This window comes from Eutrema salsugineum, unplaced genomic scaffold, assembly GCF_000478725.1.
Source record: "Eutrema salsugineum unplaced genomic scaffold, Eutsalg1_0 scaffold_5, whole genome shotgun sequence".
Taxonomy (NCBI): Eukaryota; Viridiplantae; Streptophyta; class Magnoliopsida; order Brassicales; family Brassicaceae; genus Eutrema; species Eutrema salsugineum.
In genome coordinates, this window is record NW_006256612.1 from 9,081,064 (window position 1) to 9,102,664 (window position 21,601).

The 21,601-nt window shown below is 38.7% G+C and overlaps 6 protein-coding genes across 9 annotated transcripts; 3 read left to right on the forward strand and 3 right to left on the reverse strand.

Moving 5' to 3' along the window:
• Positions 1–280: 280 nt before the first annotated feature.
• Positions 281–4,341, forward strand: LOC18993045 (protein IMPAIRED IN BABA-INDUCED STERILITY 1). Of its 2 annotated transcripts, none has more exons than XM_006416516.2 (9): positions 281–879; positions 984–1,268; positions 1,352–1,672; positions 1,793–2,020; positions 2,109–2,206; positions 2,402–2,492; positions 2,575–3,114; positions 3,581–3,713; positions 3,895–4,341. In XM_006416516.2, the coding sequence occupies exons 1-9, from the start codon at positions 481–483 to the stop codon at positions 3,912–3,914; spliced, it is 2,115 nt and encodes a 704-aa protein (XP_006416579.1). In that variant the 5' UTR covers positions 281–480; the 3' UTR covers positions 3,915–4,341. The 2 variants fall into 2 exon arrangements, with proteins under 2 accessions (XP_006416579.1, XP_006416580.1); XM_006416517.2 differs by having other exon boundaries at positions 3,940–4,341.
• Positions 4,342–4,458: 117 nt separating this feature from the next.
• Positions 4,459–9,007, reverse strand: LOC18993046 (LON peptidase N-terminal domain and RING finger protein 1). The gene is made up of 18 exons (XM_006416518.2): positions 8,648–9,007; positions 8,372–8,473; positions 7,962–8,044; positions 7,698–7,782; positions 7,518–7,604; positions 7,348–7,409; positions 7,061–7,251; positions 6,912–6,972; positions 6,619–6,796; positions 6,247–6,285; positions 6,103–6,164; positions 5,962–5,998; positions 5,827–5,876; positions 5,583–5,649; positions 5,368–5,446; positions 5,021–5,100; positions 4,839–4,907; positions 4,459–4,734 (listed from the first exon to the last, which is right to left on the reverse strand). The coding sequence occupies exons 1-18, from the start codon at positions 8,714–8,716 to the stop codon at positions 4,675–4,677; spliced, it is 1,461 nt and encodes a 486-aa protein (XP_006416581.1). The 5' UTR covers positions 8,717–9,007; the 3' UTR covers positions 4,459–4,674.
• Positions 9,008–9,786: 779 nt separating this feature from the next.
• On the forward strand, positions 9,787–11,698 carry LOC18993047 (PLASMODESMATA CALLOSE-BINDING PROTEIN 3). Of its 2 annotated transcripts, none has more exons than XM_006416521.2 (4): positions 9,787–10,055; positions 10,457–10,696; positions 11,007–11,040; positions 11,219–11,698. In XM_006416521.2, exons 1-4 carry the CDS (start codon positions 10,004–10,006, stop codon positions 11,475–11,477), a joined length of 585 nt encoding a protein of 194 aa, XP_006416584.1. In that variant the 5' UTR covers positions 9,787–10,003; the 3' UTR covers positions 11,478–11,698. The 2 variants fall into 2 exon arrangements, with proteins under 2 accessions (XP_006416584.1, XP_024007710.1); XM_024151942.1 differs by having other exon boundaries at positions 9,821–10,055; positions 10,479–10,696.
• A 52-nt stretch (positions 11,699–11,750) lies between these two features.
• On the forward strand, positions 11,751–14,277 carry LOC18993048 (phosphoserine phosphatase, chloroplastic). Its single transcript, XM_006416523.2, has 8 exons — positions 11,751–12,118; positions 12,472–12,705; positions 12,872–13,004; positions 13,100–13,207; positions 13,466–13,559; positions 13,677–13,826; positions 13,901–13,954; positions 14,033–14,277. The coding sequence occupies exons 2-8, from the start codon at positions 12,483–12,485 to the stop codon at positions 14,156–14,158; spliced, it is 888 nt and encodes a 295-aa protein (XP_006416586.1). The 5' UTR covers positions 11,751–12,118; positions 12,472–12,482; the 3' UTR covers positions 14,159–14,277.
• LOC112084146 (glycine-rich RNA-binding protein 6, mitochondrial) lies at positions 14,206–16,115 on the reverse strand. Of its 2 annotated transcripts, none has more exons than XM_024153276.1 (5): positions 15,840–16,115; positions 15,274–15,407; positions 15,081–15,149; positions 14,889–14,995; positions 14,206–14,548 (listed from the first exon to the last, which is right to left on the reverse strand). In XM_024153276.1, exons 2-5 carry the CDS (start codon positions 15,395–15,397, stop codon positions 14,387–14,389), a joined length of 462 nt encoding a protein of 153 aa, XP_024009044.1. In that variant the 5' UTR covers positions 15,398–15,407; positions 15,840–16,115; the 3' UTR covers positions 14,206–14,386. The 2 variants fall into 2 exon arrangements, with proteins under 2 accessions (XP_024009044.1, XP_024009043.1); XM_024153275.1 differs by having other exon boundaries at positions 15,274–15,417; positions 15,840–16,056.
• A 157-nt stretch (positions 16,116–16,272) lies between these two features.
• LOC18993049 (protein LONGIFOLIA 2) lies at positions 16,273–20,716 on the reverse strand. The gene is given in 7 exon segments (XM_024152388.1): positions 16,273–17,145; positions 17,249–17,372; positions 17,481–17,939; positions 17,941–18,443; positions 18,446–19,318; positions 19,746–20,233; positions 20,325–20,716. Coding segments are annotated over 6 exon segments (2,916 nt in total). The 5' UTR covers positions 19,882–20,233; positions 20,325–20,716; the 3' UTR covers positions 16,273–16,324.
• Between the last annotated feature and the right edge of the window lie 885 nt (positions 20,717–21,601).

Below are 21,601 nucleotides of genomic sequence, written 5' to 3' on the forward strand. Positions count from 1 at the left end.
CTTTTACCTATAATAGTAATTTAAAGATACTGTTTTCATGATCTATATTCAGAAATCGTAGTTGGATTCTTAAAAAAAAATGGCAATTTAAAAAGTAGGAATAGTAAGGAAATATATTTTTGTACTTGATTGATCAAACTCATATTAATTATTATTGTCGTCGATCCAAAAAATCTTCCCGTCGATTTCGGCAAAACATTTCTATTTTAATTCCATTAAAACTTTTATATTAGAAAGGACCGTCGTCTTCCGCAATTCACGCCAAAATCAAAAAGCGAAAAAGCCGAGAAAACATTCTCTTAAATGTCTTCTCTGTATATATAACGAAATACATAACCGTAATAGTTGATAGTTTCACTACTTTCTGGAGTTTCACTCTGAATCCGGATCCGTCATCGTCACGTTTCGGGTCGTATCAGCAGCTCCGGCAAAAAGACAGTCCGGTACACATGTGGTGACGCGGAGGAGCGAAATTCTGGAATGGGTTGCGTCAGCTCGAAGCAGACCGTCTCTGTAACGCCAGCGATCGATCACTCGGGAGTGTTCAGGGACAATGCGTGTTCCGGCTCCGGTCGAATTGTGGTCGACGATCCTTCTCCGGCGGTGGAGAAGAAGCTCGTCTCGTCGTGGAGGAGCAAGAGCGGGAAGAAGAGGAGCAAGAAGAGCGGCAGCGAGTTGGGTAGCGAGTTGAGCGAGTCCGGTCGAGCGAGTTCGAATTGCAGGAGTGAGTCGTTGAGTTTCCGGCTCGGTAACTTAAGTAAGTACTTGGAAGCTGAGCAGGTCGCCGCCGGTTGGCCTGCGTGGCTGAGCAACGTCGCCGGCGAAGCGATCCATGGCTGGGTCCCATTTCGATCCGACGCTTTCGAGAAGCTGGAAAAGGTTACTTTCACAGCCCCAGATTGTACAATTCTCTGTTATGTTTATGCAAAAATTCAGAGGAAATGATTAGCTTTTGTATATTTTTGTTTCTGGGAATTTTGAAGATTGGACAAGGGACTTATAGTAGCGTGTTCCGTGCACGAGAGACTGAAACCGGGAGGATAGTGGCTTTGAAGAAGGTTAGATTCGACAATTTCGAGCCAGAGAGTGTTAGGTTCATGGCTAGAGAGATTTTGATACTTAGGAGGCTCAATCATCCCAACATTATCAAACTAGAAGGCTTGGTTACTTCAAAACTATCTTGCAACATACATCTCGTGTTCGAGTATATGGAGCATGATCTCACTGGTCTTCTCTCTAGTCCTGACATCAACTTCACAACTCCACAGGTCAGTTTAGTTTATACTCATTATACCATCACTTTTGTTGTACTGAAAGATTTTTGTCCGATGACTGTTGGCTGGCCTTGCAGATTAAGTGTTATATGAAACAATTGTTGTCTGGACTCGATCACTGTCACGCACGAGGTGTGATGCATCGGGACATCAAGGGTTCGAATCTTTTGGTGAATAATGAAGGAATATTAAAGGTGGCTGATTTTGGGCTAGCAAACTTTTGCAATGTTTCTGGGAACAAGCAGCCTCTTACCAGCCGGGTTGTGACTTTGTGGTACCGTCCGCCTGAACTTTTGCTTGGAGCAACGGAGTATGGAGCATCTGTTGATCTGTGGAGTGTTGGCTGTGTTTTTGCTGAACTTCTTCTCGGGAAACCGGTTCTGCAGGGAAGAACTGAGGTAAACTCACAACAAGTTGTCTTGTTAATATATGTTACAAGTAGCTTCAGACCTTTTTGTCCTGTATATTGCTCTGTTTTTAACTCGAAAGAGTGCTGCTTCTTGAAATGTATGCTACAGGTCGAACAGCTGCACAAGATATTCAAACTATGTGGATCTCCACCTGCAGACTACTGGAAAAAGTCCAAACTTCCTCACGCAATGCTTTTCAAACCACAGCAGCATTATGATGGTTGTCTCCGAGAAACCTTGAAAGATCTTTCTGACGCTGACATCACTCTTATAGAAACACTTCTTTGTGTAGAGCCACACAAACGTGGGACTGCGTCTACTGCCCTTGTTTCTCAGGTAACCAGTTTATCTTTCAACTACTAATGACAACATCAAGTTCTCTTGTCACATCTTTTTCAAAAGACATTACCTTTTATTTTTTCAGTATTTCACTACAAAACCTTTTGCTTGTGATCCCTCGAGCTTGCCTGTATACTCCCCTAGCAAGGAGATTGATGCAAAGCATAGAGAAGATGCAACAAGGTCAGAATTTCATTCATTATCATCATCATTGTGCTATAGCTTTGGTTAGAAGAAAAATACAGCGGGAAAACATAGCTTACTCTTATAGCCTATGGGAATTGCTTTGTTAGCACCATCATTTTCTGTGGTCTTAGTTTCTTAAGCGTCAGGTCGTGAAAGCATTCATTTATTATCCTCATATGTATGTTGTTCCAGGAAAAAAATCAGCGGGAATGGGAGACGTGGTACGGAATCGAGGAAGCCAACACGAAAGCCCCCTGCATTTGCTAATTTGGCACCAGCAGAGGTATCTCTGATTTACCTCTTGTTTACATATTATCTGCATTTTTTTAGAAATCCTAAAACTTTCCCCTTTTATCTGGCTGCAGGATGTACGACAACATTCCCGGACTTTTCAGAAACGTAATGGTCATTCAGTTCATAGTTCGATTGATAGCGATGCCACTCTATATGAGAAAATGAAAAAGCCATCAGATCATGAAAAAGAAGAAGGTTCTCATGTGAAGAACGCATCACAAGGAGATGTGCCTTTCTCAGGGCCTTTGCAAGTCTCTGTATCAAGCGGTTTTGCATGGGCAAAGCGACGAAAAGATGACGTATCTATTAGATCACATAATAGATCTCTCTCAAGAGGTCACATTCCTAACCTGTTGGGACCTTCTCCTGCTTTCAGTGAGAGCACTGACGTTGAGTTTAAGATAAAAGAGAACGAAAAGGAAGAGAAACATGGGGCAAGGACAGATTCCCAAGACCGTGAGTCATATGAGATGTTGAAGCTTTCAATGCTGAAGAAGTGGAGACAACTTGAACGTCCAGATTCATTTGATGCTTCGGACGAGTATCATTCACAGGACCTATCATTGGCACTTTATCAGAGAGAAGAAAAGGCAGAAAAACTCGGTCATTTGGTACGTCAGTAGATAATAGAAGCCATAACATCCCGTTGTTTTTTTTTTCCCTAGTATCCAAATTAGAGTTGATATAGTAGAGACCAAGTATACTTAGGTTTGCACGTCTCTATCCGGCTTCACCTTTCCTACGCCAACCTCAACTTATATGAATCCAAAGTTATGATTTCTGAAATTTCTGATGCACTAGTTAATTCAAGCGATCTCGCTAAATGCTAATAATGGCAATGATCTACAGGTAATCAGTAAGCTATTGGTTTCAAAGCTTTTGATAGGTGACATCGTAACAAGGAGTAGAAAGAGATCCACATTGCTATTTGCTTTATTTCTTTTTCTCCCACGTTTTATATTCACCTAAAAACTTGAGAGGAAAAAAAAGTAGAATATGCATGATTGCTTTGTCTTTTTTGTTTAGGAAATGTTGAAAAACATACTCAATGACGCTAATGAGTTAAGACCTTGACAGGGTGACGAAGACAATAATGAAAAAATCGAATTCTCAGGCCCCTTGTTGTCTCAATCTTATGGAGTTGATGAGCTTTTGGAACGCCATGAGCGCCAGATTCGCCAGTTAGTTCGAAAATCTTGGTTCCAGAAAGGTATAACATGATGCTAACAAGAATGAGAGATTATGCTTTATGATCTTCTGTGCCATAGCGCGCAATAATCTCCTAGATATTCTGGTTTCGGATTCAGTCCTTTGTGTTTCTTACTTTACACTATGAAATTAAAGATCTTATGATATGATGAGCAACAAGTGTATGGATTTCTGAATTGCAGGTAAGAAACAAGGGAAATGACTCTGTACAAACTTGTTTGTGTCAGGAAAAGCTTCCCAAGCGGATCCAGAAGAGAGCTCCAAGATCTCAAAAGACTATATGCATTATGAGAAATATGGAGAAAGCCATGAAGAACGATAACAAGAACTTCAGAAACTGTGATGATCAAGCAAATATGGAGAAAGCCATGAAGCAATTTTTTGTTAATGATAATTATGATATGCTAAATTTTTTTGACAATTTACAGCGGAAATTAAAATATCCAGGCATAATGTATAGAGTTAGCGCAGTAATAAACATATTTCCATACATTTACATAGTATAAAAATATATAGAATATCCGGCTATATAAAAGATCTTGATATTTGTTGCAGGATTTATTCCAAAATTTGGGACACTCGTTTCATGATGGTGAATGATGTGTGGTGGTTATGGTGTATGTTAGCGATGTCGGATAATGATTGAGTCATCAGGATGTGACATTGAACAATTTGCATTTCGGTACAGTTTGATAAAATAATTTAATCACTTTCTCCTAACCTTTGAATTTTGACAAAACAGTACCAAATTAGCAAACTGTATCCACAAAGCTATATTATACATTTTCAAGAATCATCATGTTTATGATAATGATGATAATGATCTACAACAATGGATGATAATGATTAAGGATCTCTTATCTTTATGTCTTCCTTTAACAAATCATGTTTTTTTTTCTCAATTTTCTTATGAACAGATACCAAGTTTATATCTGCCGTTAAATCGGGTATATGGTGCCGGCTCATTGCATTCTGCATCCTCGTTCTACTGATCGAAGATATATCAACCCGCGCCTTATTCTCTACAACAAAAAAAAAACAAGTATTAAGTCTTCAACAGTCAAAAGAAATGGACCGATAAAATCTCATATCGAGCAATCTTCTAGACTAGTCGATATTCAAGTACCTCTCCAGTATCTTGAAGCCGAAGTAGTTCCAATCTTTCTGCAGGTCTCCTATCTGTCAATGTAGCAAGCTGACACCAAAAAAAAAAAAAAAATTAGACCACTGAGCTACAGTTTAACAGAAGTATATATGGCAAGAGTTGTGCCCTTCTTTAAAGAGTGCTTTGCAGGTGAACAACATTACCCAGAAACTGAAGCGTTCGGGATCTTGAGGTGTAGGTATCATAGATTCAACATTTAAAAGTATTTCGAGTCTCCTTCTGTCTGCAGGGAAAAAGAAAAAAAAAAGGGGAAAGACTCGATCATGTCTGAAAATACAAAGAGCATACAAGTGTCACCAATGTATCAATTAAATATAAGAGTATGAGGAACGGGATAAGATATAGATAACCAGATTGTACACAAATGGCACTTTGAGTTATAATTTATTTCGAGGTTTTCTTTTTTTTTTTTAAAGAATCTCGGTTGGAAATATCAGATCTCATGACTGGTTTCACTTTTCATTCTCAGCTTAATGAATAAGTTCCTTACCTCCTTGTCTAGCTGCTTCCTTTGCTCTATCTAGCCACGACCGAGCAAATGATGCTGCGCTAGTAGTCAATTCCTGCAGCTGTAAGAATTCACAAAGAAAAAAAAAACACAGAGAAAGGAAATAAACTAATTGTAGCAAAAGACAGAGAAGTATTGAAATGGGCATAGCAACAAAAGATATAGTAGTACTGTTCAGAGAGGTTCGGTAATCATACATCTGCTTTCTCTTGGTCGCTTTGTGGTGGTATATCTGTCACCCAGTCAACCTCTGCAACGCGATACCTGAAAACAAAAAAAACAAAAACGGATAATAACAAGCTTAGCATTTGTGTTCGAATATGATGCAGGAACATGTACATATCACAGTCTTAACACGAATACAAAGACTATGTTAAGGTGGAAAAAAAAAACAGGAACAATGAGATGTGGACACGATCAGAACACTATGACAAAGCTTACCCATCTTGATCCCAAGCTTTTACAATGCGACACCTTCTATGGCTTTCCAGCTGAAAAATCAATAAACAGATACTAAGTTGATCACTTGACAACTTACACATGAAATAAAGCCAGGAAATAAGCAATAAAATTCACCTCCAGGACAAAACGTCCATCCGGGAGTGGATCACACCTGTGTCATTTCAAAACATTAGCAGACTGTGTGTGAGTAATCTCAAGATAAGATCATCAAATAAAATGACATTAAATATCATCAGAAAGAAAGAAGCAACAGACTCTGTGATTTCAACTTCGCAAGCCACATCCACTGGAGAACCTGTCGCAGTATCAAGAGCTACCTATGAACATTGGAATGCGCAAACCTTACTAGTCAGGAACCTTTTGTGAATGTATAATGAAGAAAAAAGACACAACACCCACCATTCCCATCCGATGATTTCCCTCCATAATTCTTCTCACCTGTTTCAGTCACACATGTTAATCGAAGTACAAGACAGAAAGATTTTTTTTTTATGCAAACAGCAATACTGCTGCGAGCTAGAGTGACCGTAGGCGTTTTAATCTACTATCGCTTATTTAGAGATCCTTTTTTTTTGTCTTCACTTAGCTTTCTAGGTTTATTTTTTTCTAAAATGAGTGTTCATATGTTTTTATAGAGTATTTTAAAACAACTTTTACGGTCTAAGATCATCAAGTGTTTTGTGTAAGCGAGCCAGAAACAAAGTTATACACCAAATGAGTGTCCACTCAAGTTCTTAAGTGTACAGAACCAAATAAATTGAAAGAACTCACCATTAGTCGATATCGTGGTTCAAATATGTGAAGAGACAATTTCTGACAGGGGATGATCACATCCATGACGAAAAGAGGCATACTTTCATTGCCTAAGTGGACCAGAGTGTCTTGCTCTGCTTTCCTTTCAGCATATTCCTCTGGAAAGTTTTTTTGTATGATGTTGTTCAGTGTCACACTGCCAACATGTAGTTGTTTCAGTACAAGAATTCTAAAGCATAAGCGTTTAAGATACTTTAACAAGAAATGGGATGGAGCTATAAGAAGAATAGAGAGGACTGCAATTTTTTTACCTGACAGCACATGTTCTTGGAGTCATATAAATGACAGTTCGACATAGTGGACATTTGTTGCCTATATTCCACAAAGCATTAATAAGCAACACAATAGTAAAAGAAGATTTTTCAGGAGTATAAAACAACAATCAACCATATAAACCCACCGCGATCCATCGACTGAAAGAGGCATGATCGGCAGAATGTATGCCCACATGGAGTTGTGGCAGGTTCATACAGCAGTTTCAGGCAAACAGTGCAATCAAAGTCATCAGACCGCTCAGCCTTTCCATGGGTCTTTCTCATCGAAGTAGGCATAACCTTCTCCAATTCCTGAAGATTGGATCGGAGAGGATCGCTTCATGCGATCAGAAAGAAACACAAAACTTTAAAAACGACGCATTTGATCAGGCATCAATACAGAGTCAGGAATGGTACACATAGACTACCGTACCTAAAGGGATCAATCTGTAGACCTGAGAGGATAGTGTCACGTGCTACCTCATATCTTTCTAGCTGCCAAATGAAACTTTTATTGTGACATGTGACATGAAAGTAGACCGAGAAAGATTTGTTGACTGATACAAATAGCATTTAAAGGCAGAAGAATAACTCAGCACATACCAACATGAGGGCACAAGCCTTTGTAGTATATGACTTAACTGAACTGCTTTGAAGATTCATTAGCTTATCAGCATCCTTAAGAGCAAGCTGTAGGACATATCAATTTTACAGGGTGAGTCAGAGTCGGTCAATTTTGCAACTGCTAGCAACACTAACAGGTTAAGTAATTAGAATACATACTTCCCCAAGCATCGACATATCAACACCATTTAAAGGGCTACTTTCAGAAATTGATGCAGATCTCTGCTTCAGATATTGACCAAGTCTGTAGAAAAAAAAAACAAAAGGTTGGGAGAGGGAGAGAGACAGGAATATGTCAGCACGGTGTAATATTTATGATTAAATACTAGCTACACAGTCCAAGATAATCTTTAATCAAAACAGCAAGATAACTCCATTGGAAGTAAACAATAAGAAGATGAAATAGGTTTTATGAAAGCTTACCTTATATAAGCAGCACTTCTATTGCCAAGAACAATAGGGTTAAGAGGTTTAATAGAATTGGCTTTTGAATAACTGCTAACCGCCTGGAAGGAAAAACATATATTATTGGCAAAAACAAAAGATTTGTCTGTCTCATTTGCGTTTCAGCATCTAAGCTTCAAACTACCACGAGGTTTTATCAAAAGTTCAATGCCAGAAATGAAGAAAAAATGTATCATATGACTAATGCTATTGTGATAATCATGTTCACCAAGAAACTATTCCAAAGGCAAAGTGCACCAAGAAACTACAAGATATCCAATAGAGACCAAATCAGTTTGCTTTTAAAGGATCAAACAGTAGCTCTTCTGTTTCAGGCAAATCCTAAATAAAGCAGCAAGAGCAAGAAAAATCAAAAGTGATTCATTCACCTCTTCAAAGCGAGATTCTTTGAATGATTCGTTTCCCTTCTCTACAAGTTGAAAAACTTGATTGTGTATGTCTATAGGTAACGAATTGTCAGCTTCACTGATCTGGAAAAACCAAAGACAAGATTTTAGATAATCGACCCCGTTGATCAAACATGTGAACAACCCTAAAGACACTAATGAATGATTGATCCGAAACTAGAACATGCATTGTGTTCACAAATTGCTAATCACATTCCAAACATTAAGAACAAGCTATCCAATAATCCCAGAACTCACCAGACCATAGTTTTCGACTTCATCCAAGCCGAAGAAAGTGAATGCCGGAAGAGAGTCTTCGTTCGACATCGAGTGAGATCAATACACGCAAGAAATCGCAGATGAAACTGAAAAATCGAAACTTGGGAAAAGAAATTATGATAACAAAATAGATTGAAGGGAAGAAGCAACAGAGAGAGAGAGAGAGTATCGTGTTCTCTTCTGCGTCCTTCGTTTGCAACCACGGACTAGAATCCTCTTACGTGGTTATTCTCTCTCCAAGCTTCACCTTTTATTTTCTTCTTCTCTTCTCTCTCTTCTCTCTCTCTCTCTCTCTCTCTCTCTCTCTCTCTCTCTCTCTCTCTCTCTCTCTCAGTAAAGGTGAATCCTTTTGTTCGTCAATCTTCCTCCTGATTTTTGGGTCGGAAAATAAATTGAGAATTCTTCAGTTTACAATCAATAATTATTAAATTTTCTTAGTTTTAGTTCGAGTCGAACAAATAACACATGGTGTTGACCGAAAATTCTAACTACAGTAGTATTTATAAATCATCAGTGAATAATATACAATTTTATGATAAATTTTAAAATAACGATCTGATAACATATCAATTTCCACGTCAGTCAACAAAAAACATGTATCTCGGTCTCGTACCACATGAGGCTTCAGTCAAAACACAAGAGAAAACTTGTTCTTGTTCCGTGATTTTTGATCAATGGTTTTGATATTGAAATTGCTTTCGTCGTGTTTGAATATTTGGTTTTGTGACTTACTCATTGTATCTTGATCTAAACCTCATTTAAGAAAAAAATTGAATCTTTTGATCCTCTATTCAATTCAAAGTAGTGAACTTTAGTGTTTCTATAGAATCATAGTTACTGTGAACTGGAATCAGAAATGGGGATGGGTGATCCACACCGCTCAATGTAGAAAGCATCCAACGGCAATAAAGGAATTGGGTGGTTGTCATCATAAATATTTTGTTGACATATATACGTCAATTATGCCTTCAAAGAAAACGAAAAAATTGTCTTCAAAGAAAAGATTTGGGTTAGAGCTATGGAACTAGTAGTAACAAGGCAAGGCATATTAAAGACAAGAAAATCCATAAAATCCATTTGCCATATATATATAACAGTTGGTCGTATTTATTTCTCCGTTTTGCCAGTAATATATAGAGACTGTAGTCAATAATAGCGAGTAAAACATAAAAAGCCTCTCTTTTTCTCCTTTTCACTGTCTTCAATGCAGCGACTTTCTTTCTCTCTCTTGCTCACAACTCTTTCTTAGCTTCAAAACTTTCTCATTCTCTTCCATTCTCTCTCTCTCTACAACAAGCTGCAACCAAATCCTGTGCTTAGCCCTGGTGCAATTCCATGGCAGTTGTTGTTCTTGCTGTGATTTTGTTGGCTTTGGCTGGTCACTCAAGTAAGACAGTGTTCTCTGTTCAAATCCTGAAAAGTTGAAATAAAATAACCCTTCTCTATCTCACATGGATCCTATTTTTTGCTTGGAAAAATACTTTTTGTTTTGTGCTTTCCTTTTCTTTCTCAAATGGATCCTTTAAAACCTCTCTGTTCTAGTACATAAAATAGTCTCAAATATCTTAGCTTTCATAGTTTGAATGAAATTTTCTAAAAAGAAGTACCCTTTCTTGCTTTGCTCGTAACTTTTTCGGTTTTACCTTCTTATCTATGGAGTGCAAAATCTTGTTCCCTCTTCAATTACACATTTAAAATTCATTTTACACATGTAATCAGTGAATGAGTGTTGAAGAAATGTGTGGTCATGAAAGTGTTGTGTGTGTGTGTGTGTTTGTATGTGCTTAGGTGGGACATGGTGTGTATGCAGAGAAGGATTAAGCGAAGCAATGCTGCAAAAGACATTGGACTACGCATGTGGTGCAGGAGCTGATTGTGGACCTATTCACCAGAACGGACCTTGCTTTAATCCCAACACCGTCAAGTCTCATTGCTCCTACGCCGTCAACAGTTTCTTTCAGAAGAAAGGTCAGTCTCAGGGCACTTGTGACTTCGCCGGCACAGCCACCGTCTCAGCCTCTGATCCCAGTGAGTGTCTCTCACCATCTTCCACATTTGGTAACCCAATTAGGTAAAAGATAAAAGGCAATAGTTGAAAGAGAAGTGAGTAGAGTAATTAATTTAAAATTCTGAGTAGAAGTGGAACCCAACTTGAAAGCAAATCAGAGAGGATAGTATATATCAAATCTAAAAAACTTCACATGTTTCAATGTGAATAATAACTATCCATTATCTTAATATATATATGATCACACCTCAAGATTCTCTAGATAGATTATAGAAGATATATATTTATCAGTAACTGTTTGTCTCTTGTACCACTGTGGTCTTATGATAGGCTACACTTCTTGTCCTTTCCCTGCAAGTGCCAGGTACACACCTCTCGTTCTTTCTTCCATTCTTGTTAGTGTTTTGAATCAAGAATTTGGTTCTGATATGATGAAGGATCTTGGCTGCCTAAAAAGACTCTGTTTAGATCTTTGTTTTTAGCTGAAAATCTACAAATTAGAGATTGTTGTTTGTTTGTTGTCCTGTGCCAATATAATGTAGTGGTAGTGGGACCACGACTCCAGTGACGACAACACCTTCGACAAGAGTCCCTACCACAACTAATACAAGACCCTACACAGTCACACCATCAACAGGAGGAGGATTGGGGATTCCTTCTGGAACAAGCGGTTTTAACCCGGATTACACAGATCCATCTTCTGGATTCAGACTCCAAAACCCAAGAGCCAGTTTATTAGTATCAAGATTCATAGTCTTGTTGTTCTTCACCTTCTTCTTACCACTCTACTTGTTGAGCTAGTGACAACAGACAACTAAGTTATGTCCTTGCATAATTTGGGATTTGTGGATCATGTGAGTGTGGGTCTCTCTCTCTCTCTCTACTGTAATGATGGAATCTTTTTGGAGAGAGACATTTCTGTGTGTTCCATCTTTGTCTGCTTCTCCTAGCTGTTTCCCACTTGGCTCTGAAAATTGTACATTCTGAATTTTAAGTAAGGAGACGGCAAAATTTTAAGGTTACCTTCATCGGAATCGTTCACAACTTAGACACTTGCCGGAAAAAGCAAAATCTAATGTTGCAGAGAGGTTATGATCTGACTTTTGTTTTAGATTCCCGAAAACTTCCTCGATTCCGCTGCCGATTGACCGGCGACGATTTAGACAAAACTTTTCTGAACCGAAACAGTTTAACTGAAGACACAAAGGATAAAAGTGTCATTTAAGCGGTTTAATCTTAAAGTAATTATGGGCAAACTTGTCATTTTGGCGGTTAATACTTTCACCAACCAACACTCGTCTCAGTGACTTGTTTTTGATTAATCGATCCTACGACCACCAGCCGAAGACGACCGCCGGCGAAATTTCCCGGTTTGCTAACTTTTATTGTCTCATCTTGCTCTTCCCCCTCGCCGTGCAGATCTCTGATCCCAAACCTACATCGTAAATCTCTGCTTTTTTCGGGTTTCGATTATGCTTAGCGATTTGATAGATCACGTGGATTCACCTGAACTATCTAAAACCATTTGTATCGAAACACGTCTCCTTTACATTTTAGCTAGTTTGTCGAAACCTATATGAGTTTGGTGTATATGAGGAGGGTGGTTTTCTATTAGATTTCTATCTACTCTTTTCGTGCTAATTCGGCCAAACTATGGGCATTTCTGAAGTTTTGTTTGATTTCTCGTGTCCAGGATTCAGAAAATGTCTTTTTGGTTTCTACTCTTATAAAGTGATGTGAGTGTCGAATTTGACGTCCAGACTTATTGGGAACTGTTATTTCTTGTAATTTGTAGCTACAAGTTTAATGGATGCGTTAATTACTTCAAGGGCTGTTCCAGTTCAGGTTCCCTGTAGAAAGCTCTCATCACTTTCTGCTAATTTGTCTTGCCTTGAGTTAAAGAGGTATTCTTGTAGAGGGCGTGTCTCGATCATGGACCATCCCAAATTGCTTCGTCCAGTGAGTGCTTCTGTGCAGCCACAGGAGTTGTCGGCTTTGGGTCACAAAGGCAACGTTGCTCCTTCAAAAGGTTTACTTACTCGTTACGTCAGAATCTTTTGTACTTGGGTTTAGGGAACATACTGTGCATGGTTGTGCAACTAGAAACTGTTTAAAGATTTTGAATTTGTTTATAGTTTTGTATGTTATGCATCTGAGTTTCCTACTGTTGGTTGTTGGGTTTTCTGAATTGCTAGAAATTCTTGATCTTTGGAGAAATGCTGAAGCGGTATGCTTCGATGTGGATAGCACGGTTTGTGTGGATGAAGGTATTGATGAACTTGCAGAGTTTTGTGGAGCTGGAAAGGCTGTTGCTGAATGGACTGCCAGGTTTGTGATCCATCTCAATGCAACTATATATTGGAGCTCTGATGTTTTTTTTCTTAGGTATATTCACCTCATCCTATTGAGTATTGCTTTCTTAGAGCAATGGGTGGATCTGTTCCATTTGAAGAAGCTCTAGCCGCAAGACTTTCTTTGTTCAAGCCTTCTCTTTCAAAAGTTGAAGAGTATCTCGAAAAGAGACCCCCGAGGTAATGCTTCTTTAATGTGATACGAGCTATTTCCCCCATTATTCACTGTACTGAAAGAAAAAATTTCACAGATAAAGATAGAATTTACTTGTAAGTATTCCATTGGCCTAAGTTCTTGTCTTGAAATAGACTTTGCACCAAAGAGAGGTTTAACATCTAGCTTGCTTGATTCTATGCACAAGACATGTGGAACAACAAGCCAGGTCCATATTGCTTTCTGAATGTGTTAATTATCTTTTGTTTCCTTGGTTTGTGTAGACTGTCCCCTGGCATTGAAGAGTTGGTGAAGAAGCTCAGAGCCAATAAAATTGATGTCTATTTGATATCAGGAGGTTTTCGACAGATGATTAATGTACTCTCTCTCTCTCACTTGTTTCTTCAATTTCTTTACTCTGGCCTTTTCCTTTAATTCTTGTGTAGACTATTACAATGATGATAAGGCTTTGAATGTATTTTCTGTTCACTGTAGCCTGTAGCATCGATTCTTGGCATCCCTCGAGAGAATATCTTCGCCAACAACCTTCTATTTGGAAATTATGGCGAGTTTCAGGGCTTTGATGAGAATGAACCTACGTCAAGAAGTGGAGGCAAAGCCGAAGCAGTTCAACAAATACGAAAGGTTCATCGAATTTTACTTTTCTTGTTGAATACAACACTATGTAGTATGTACTAATGAGACTTTGTTCTTTTCAGGGTCGTCTCTACAAGACCATGGCCATGATTGGAGATGGTGCTACTGATCTTGAAGTAAGCTTTTATTCGTTGAGAATTTACAGATAACAAAGAGATCTCAAATGAGCACTAACTAAACTAATTCACTTGCAGGCACGTCAACCGGGTGGCGCGGATTTGTTCATATGCTACGCCGGAGTTCAGCTTCGTGAAGCCGTTGCAGCAAAAGCAGACTGGCTTATCTTCAAGTTTGAATCTCTCATAAACTCGTTGGACTAAAAGCTTCTTTTCTAGTAATTAGTCTCATTGAGTTAAACTCATTATTCATATCTCAAAATTTGGAACTTTTATTATATCAATGTGTTAAATTCCATTGAATCAACAAACGTTTTTACCAACTTTAGCTGGTTGATCTATTTGTTATAACAAAAACTATTGGTCTTTGCGAAGAGAAAATCAAACCGCATACTAATCAAATCTCGGTGGTAGACATTCTCGGATGCCAAGTTAACGAACAAAGTCATAGCCACCACGACCGAATCCACCACGTCCAAATCCACCACGACCGAATCCACCACGACCACCACCATAACCTCCCCTTCTACCAAAACCACCACCACCGCCTCCTTGATCAGCTGCGTTCACTCCAATTATTCGCCCATCAAGTTCCTGTTTAAGAACTAAATTCTATAACTAGTGGATTGACAAAACCAAGCAAACAAAGAAAGGACAATGCCAAGCCAGAAACAAAACATTCAAAGAAAATGAGATAAACAATGCAATACGACAAATGGTTTCACTTCACACTTCGATTCTCTGCTAAGAGAAATTCTTATCGATAAACGGGAGATGCATGACTAGCATGATTAGGTCGATGATAATACACTTATGTCACAAAGTCGGAAGATTTCAAAGGGTATAGCAAGAAAACAAAGCGAGAGAGAAATTAGACTCATCACTCATGCCAATGGTATTTAGTAACCAAAAGAAGCTGGAAAATTGGTATCACCTGTTCATTCATGTATTGCATTGCAGTATTAGCAGCATCGATAGAATCATATGTTATGAAACCAAACCCCTTCGATACACCACTCTCACGGTCCGAAATGATTACAGCTGTGATGAACAAAGTATATACTAGTCAGGAATGAGGAAGACAAACCAAATGGACAAAAAGGTTCAGCTGTAAAATAATAGCTACCATCAACGATTTTTCCAAATCTGCTAAAAACATCTTTCAAGAGATCTACATCAGTAGTTGGTGAGAGACCTGAAAAGAAGCAGCGTATAACAGAATGAGTTTCTCAAGAAAATCAAACAGAAAAACTCAGAAGAGAAAACTACCTCTATCAATGGCAAAAAAACAGATTATTATATAAGTTTTCGAGTCTCACCTCCAACAAAGAGCTTAGATGGAGTCAATGAAAGATTTCCTTGTAAGATAGCGTTCGAGGCCTGCAACGCTCTAGGCTGCCTAAATATGTTTCCAGCTTTACTAAACATACCCATGTAATGCATCTTGTTCAATCTGTAAGCAACTTTTCAACAAGACAACAATCTAAATTAGCAAACCCCAGAATGTAGATAGACTGGTGATCACAAGGTGAAAAAACTCATGAATACATCTCTGTTTCTGGAATTTTTTTTTTATCCCCGGCGAGAATCAGAAGGCAGTATCTATACGTTCGAGTCCAAAGCTAACAACTTCAACTCCCTAATCCCGTTTCTGATTAATACATACATTACATAACTCAAAATAGAGAAATGAAACACAGAGAGACGCACATGTAGGATATAAATCAAATCCCTCGAGTTGGGAAGAGACGCATAGACAGTGAAATGAGGGAAATGAAGCAACCAGAAAGAGAAAGATCTCGCAAGGATGTAACTTTCAGTAAATACGATCGAAACCTGAATATATCGAGAAATTCAGACCTGAAAGCAAATGATTTTCACATACCTTTCGGATTTCTCGGTGGATGATGATAATCTCTGGAAGCGTCTCTTCCTAGTAGTGAAAAATCCCCAACGTCTTTCAATTCTAAGCTTAAAATCCAGTGGAAAAAAACCCTGACTTTTATGTAAAGAGTTCGATTCGTCACGGGACGATCTAGTCCGTTGATTAATGTTCGAGTCGATCCTCACCGTTGATTCAGCTGATCGGCGACGAAGTTGTAAATAGCTTCTTCCTTTTTTTTTTTTTCTTTTTCTTTCAAAGTTGCAGCCTTTTTTGTTAAACCCCTAAAATCTCCTCTCTCTCTCTCTCTTCTTCTCAAATTGAGTAAGCCCTGAAACACTACGGTTTTCGAACCAGATAAGATTCATAGGAATGCAATCTAAGTCGAAACACGAGCACTGAATCTTTATTTATCAGGTGTCATCTCCGAAATGAATCACCAAACATTGACTTTTGACTTGTATTATATACATACAATTACATAGGGCTTAAGAATACAGAGAATAAAAACGAACTACTCGTCGGCGCAAAACCGTTCTTCATTTCTCTGTATTTGATTGCAGCCGACCAATCTCACCATGCACGATCTCACTCACCAAATCCTTGAAGAGAAGTCGCTCCAAGTCGAGCACTAAACGCGGGATTACATCATCAAAGTCTGTCCATTTCCCAGATTGAATCGCCATATCTTCATCCAATATAAATTTCAAGTCGTCTTCTTCTTGTTCCTCCAACAACAAGAAGTTATCTGATCTCTTCTTAGATTGCCTTTGCACCGTTTCTATCTCTGAACATAGTTCTTTCAAGAGCTGTTGCGCACTCAAGACCCTCTTCGTCGCTTTAGCTCGCTTCATCCATGGATCTGCAGTGCCCTCAGCAAAAGCTAACTTCTTCACGAGCATTTCATTAACAGCATCGAACACAAGTTTTCGGTTGAGCTTCTCATTGCTGCTGCTGCTTCCTTTGGTTTGCTCAAGAACGAGGAATAGCTCAGGATTGATAGGGTGGCCTGAAGGGTGCAGTTGAAAGGTCGTTGATACTGAGCCTAGGTCTCTTAGGAGAAGACCTGAGGCTAAAAGAATCTCGGAAATGTATCTGTGATCGGTGTTAGGATCATTGTTCTCGCATAGTGATGCAATGTAATCTTGGCTGGCTTCGTCATGGCTAGAGTTTAGTCTTTTTAGCTTTTGAACCAAATGCTCAACATTCTGAAGCTTCTTTCTGTTTATCTCTGGCGAAAAGCTAGTTGTTGTCTCCGAGAAGCTGTAAGCTGGATTCCACCTGTCTTCTTCACATTGTTCATCACCACCTGTTGCATGATCAGTTTCCAATAAGAAATGGAAAAAGGAAAGTGATTGATGAAAAGTAATATTTTAAGTTTTCCAATGAAAATGTTGACAGAGAGGTCTTACTGCCTTCACTAGCTTGCATTTTCACAGGAAATGGTTTGATCTCTCTGTAGATTGATGCGTTAAGAACAGAAACTGGACTTGGATGTTCCGATGATCCATCTTCACTAGATTTTGGAATGGATTTCTGAAAAAAAAAAAACACAACAATAACAATAAAAAGTTTGGAAAATTAGCAGCTACAACTTGTTATGACTAAACAAATTAACAAAAGCAAGAGAAAACAACAACTCACATTCTGCATCAAGTTAGAGACTACGGTTTTGGCTGCCTCTATTACAGATGGACTCTTTCCACGACCGGACTCAGTAGCTTGTTTGATAGTTATGGTGGCTTCTGTTTCAGTCCTAGATTTATTGCTCATTTGACGAAGTTGGTCATCATGTTGCTGCAAGCTCCTCTGAGCTCTCGGTCTACGCCTACCACCAGGAGAAGTAGTAGATTCTTCCGGTTGTCGGTTTGTTTGTCTTCTTGATTTGCTTGAATCAGATGGAATGGTTGGTGGCCTAGAAAACTTGTCATTCTCATGCATCTTCATATTATGTAATCTTGGACTTGCAGATCCTGAATTCTTTGAAGTGCTGCTTTCTTTGCAAACCTGAGAAGACCGCACGTCTCTGCTGCTAGATTTGCTATCACCAGAACTGATACCTGATTCAGCTCTTTGGTTTCCAGAATCTTTTACTGCCTTTCTTACTAGTTGAGTTTCTTTTGACATTTACAGATTTTTATCTACGGGTCGGTGTTAAGATTAGAATAGACTGTGAATGGGGAATCAGAGATGATGAAGGAATACCAGATTTTTCAACAAGCCTGGCAGGTTTCATTATCACAATCGGGCCTCTCATAGTGGGTGGCATCACTTGGTTTGGTAGGCCTCTTGAATCCTGGTTAGAAGTTGCAGAATCTCCCATTTTATAATCTCTTTGAGGTTCCAAGTTTGAGCATTGTGGCTGCTTTCGAACATCAAAGACACTTTTTGATTGCATTGCGTCTAATATCTCTTTAAGAGCTCTGAGATCCTTTCCCGCATGCTTAATCTCGAGATCTTTCAGTCTTCCCTCCATTGACTGCGACAGAGCTTTCACAGTTCTAACAGGTTGATTTTGCGAAAACCGGTTTCTATCAGTTTGTTTCCATGGAGCTGGTTCAATGGGGAATCTCAAACTTGATAATGGTTTCATAACAAACTCAGAGTTCTCCATCTTGGAGAAGAAGAAGAAACCGGATCCTTCCCTAAGCTTCTCGGTGAGCTAGGAAGAAACCGGATAGTCCGGTTCAGGCTATTTTCCCTCAATGACCTTGAGAAAGGATCACTGTTATCATCAAACATGTTGATCCTGTCTCTTCCCAATGGAGAACCCGGTAATGTTTCCAAACCCATTAGCTTTGCAACAACACTAGGAGGCCGTTTTGGGCTACCTGAAACTTTGTTCATGCTAGAGCTTCTACTGAAACTTTCAGAAAGCTTATTACCTGATTTGAGATCAACGTGGTCTCTGCTATCCAACGAAAGCCTAGGCGATTCTTTCAGCTTCTTCTTGGATTTCAACTTCTTGTGAGAATCAACATAGTAGCGGGATGCATCTTTCATGTCAGCCTCGGTGTAATAATGCTGAGATGTTTTTCTAAGTTTGGCTAGAGCTTTGCAGGATTCATTGAAATCGACAGGAGTGGACTGCTTCAAACCATATGGTCTTGGAGAATCCTCTCTTCTCTTTTGTCTAAAAACTTCAGAAACCCCTCTAGCTTCTCTATACATGGAGTCTCGAACAACATCTCTAAGATCAAGTCCCATATGTGGAGCAAACCCACTTCCTTGGCTCATCACTGGATCACTCGTAGGAGATTCTGGAAATATGACGCGGTCATACGCTGAAATTTCAGGTTGACTTTCTCTGTTTACCTCAGAAGACAAAGGGGAAGATGATGAACAAGACGATGAGAAAGAAACCCTCGATGATTCTGTTGATATCCTTGCTAGTTTCTCACTCGTCGCATTTCCGATGTTTGAGTCCTGAAACTGAAATCCAGAGTCTTTTTCAAAGTTGATACTGTTGACATGAGCATTACCTGAAACAACACATAAACCATCAAAATTCTCTTTGTCAATAAACCTTAAACATTGCAGATTCTGGAAACTTGAAGAGTCTAAGGTTAATGGACGTCAAAATCTACCAAGAAAAGCCACACTAAACCAAAAATTTAATATAACAAAACAAACAGACATTTCACAAAGTAGAGAAATTCTTTCCCGGGAAATGTCAGATAAGATTCAGCCGAGAAAGCACAGACCTTTTAGTCCTCAGACCTCACAGAAGAATCTAACAAGACCTTTTAGTTCATGAAGAAACAGAGCATACGAAGAGAAGAAGAACATGGAAAAAGACATAAAGTTAGGAACGTTTTAACATATGACCATGTACAATGTCAACGACTACGAGACACGATCTAGAGCACAAGTATTTATTTATTTGGTAGTGTACTCTTATATGATTACCTAAAGTAAGACTTTTACGCCGGCTTGTGAGAACATGGTGACGATCAAAGATTTGGAAAATCCCATTCATACATCCGATTTTCTTCTGCAGATCCGAGTTATCATCTGCCAATGAGTGCAGAAGCTTCGCAGCCATATGAATAGTGAAGAGGTTTAGGAGAGCACTTGAAACCAGTAAGATTCTCCGGCCAATTTCCGGCGCCGGAACTTACTACTGATATAATGAGAAAGGAGAGATCTTGAACTCTTTTTTTATCATTTTGATTCCAACACTTGACTGTGTGTGAAGTCACTTTCTTCCCTACTTTAAGCTTTCGTTATATCTCCATCAACAGCAACTAAACCATAACGAGAATGACGCACTTTCCTTATCTTCATATAATTCCAAAAAAGTTAGCTTTTTTATCAGTTTAGATTCCAATAAAAATGGCCCAGACAAAGCTCAATGTGAACGCCATTGCTCTCCAGCTAATTACAGCTTAAATTTCCTATCAACGACAAAAATAAAAAATGGTAAATTAGAAAGAAGAGAAAATTCGTATTTTTGTCTCTCCTCGTAGCAGAAGTTCAAAACTTTACCACATGACGCATTGATCTTCGATTTGAGTTCAGAATCCAAGTTGCTAACAAAGACATAATGGATCTATTAGACCCTATTTTGCACAACTTGATTCCCAATTCCCACCGCAGAGGAGGAGGAGAAAAGAGACGAAACACTTTTTCGTGAATTATCTCTCAAGGTATTTGTCTAAGCTAGAATGCCCCAGAAGAAGATTCTGAAAATGTGAAGAATCTCACGAAACCCAAGAAAACAAGACAGAAAATTATAAGATACTGAGAAGCCAATAGAGCCAAGAAGAAGAAGTAGAAGCAGAGGGAACAAAGGAATCTCTGCCAATGATGTTCCCCTGTTTTTTACTCTCTGGTTCTGCTCAGAGAACAAAAACAATACATTTTCTATGTTTTTCTGATGAATAATAGAAACAAAGATTAGAGAGAGAGAGAGAGAGATAGAGAGAGGAAGTGGGGTTGTGGCAAGTGGATGTGGTTTGTTAAAACTCTGTTTTTCAGATGTCTCCCTCTGCATGTGACTTGTGTCTTCTCGTTAAGATATCCACAAAATTATCTTCATTTTTCTTTCCTTTTCCATTATTCTCATTTCTAATATATTTCTTTTTAATGGAAACTAACAAGGTTTCTTTTATTTCCGTGGATTACATGAAAAATGATTATAAATTGTTTTCATTTCAATCATCAAATTGGTTTAGTTGGACATGAAATTTAAGTTAGAAGAAGAGTTTCACATGCTTATAAACAACGAAATTGGTTGTAAACGCAAGGCATGCTTTAGTAGTTAGATCACCAACTAGGAAGAGTTTGACTTTTCTTCTACGTTATCTCCACATTTTCATTTCCGTAGTCGCACAATGTTTTATAGTTCCACTGCCATTGCGCTTGGATTTACTTCTTTTGTTTCTTACTATTGGTAGGAAAAAAAAAAAAAAACGCATAATCATAATACCACCACATGCATTCTACTTAGCCGCTTACAATATCACATACACCTGTAGCTTCCATACACTCTACTGTGGGTCGCAGACCTCCATGCTTTGGTTTTTCTCCTCTTCTTTTTTCTTGGCTTTACGATTCTGAGTTTGGGACACCGCATCTTTGGGACCTCCATTGTGTTGTTGTTCCATTGTATCATCCTTGGATTTCAGACAACCATTTTTCACAATATTAAACATAATTTTCGTCTATGTTCATCAATGTCGATCCTTGAGCTTCAGAATGGTGCCTGGCATCGCATTTTGTAGAAGTAACCTCTGAATTAGAGTCAACGACCACTTTTCCTC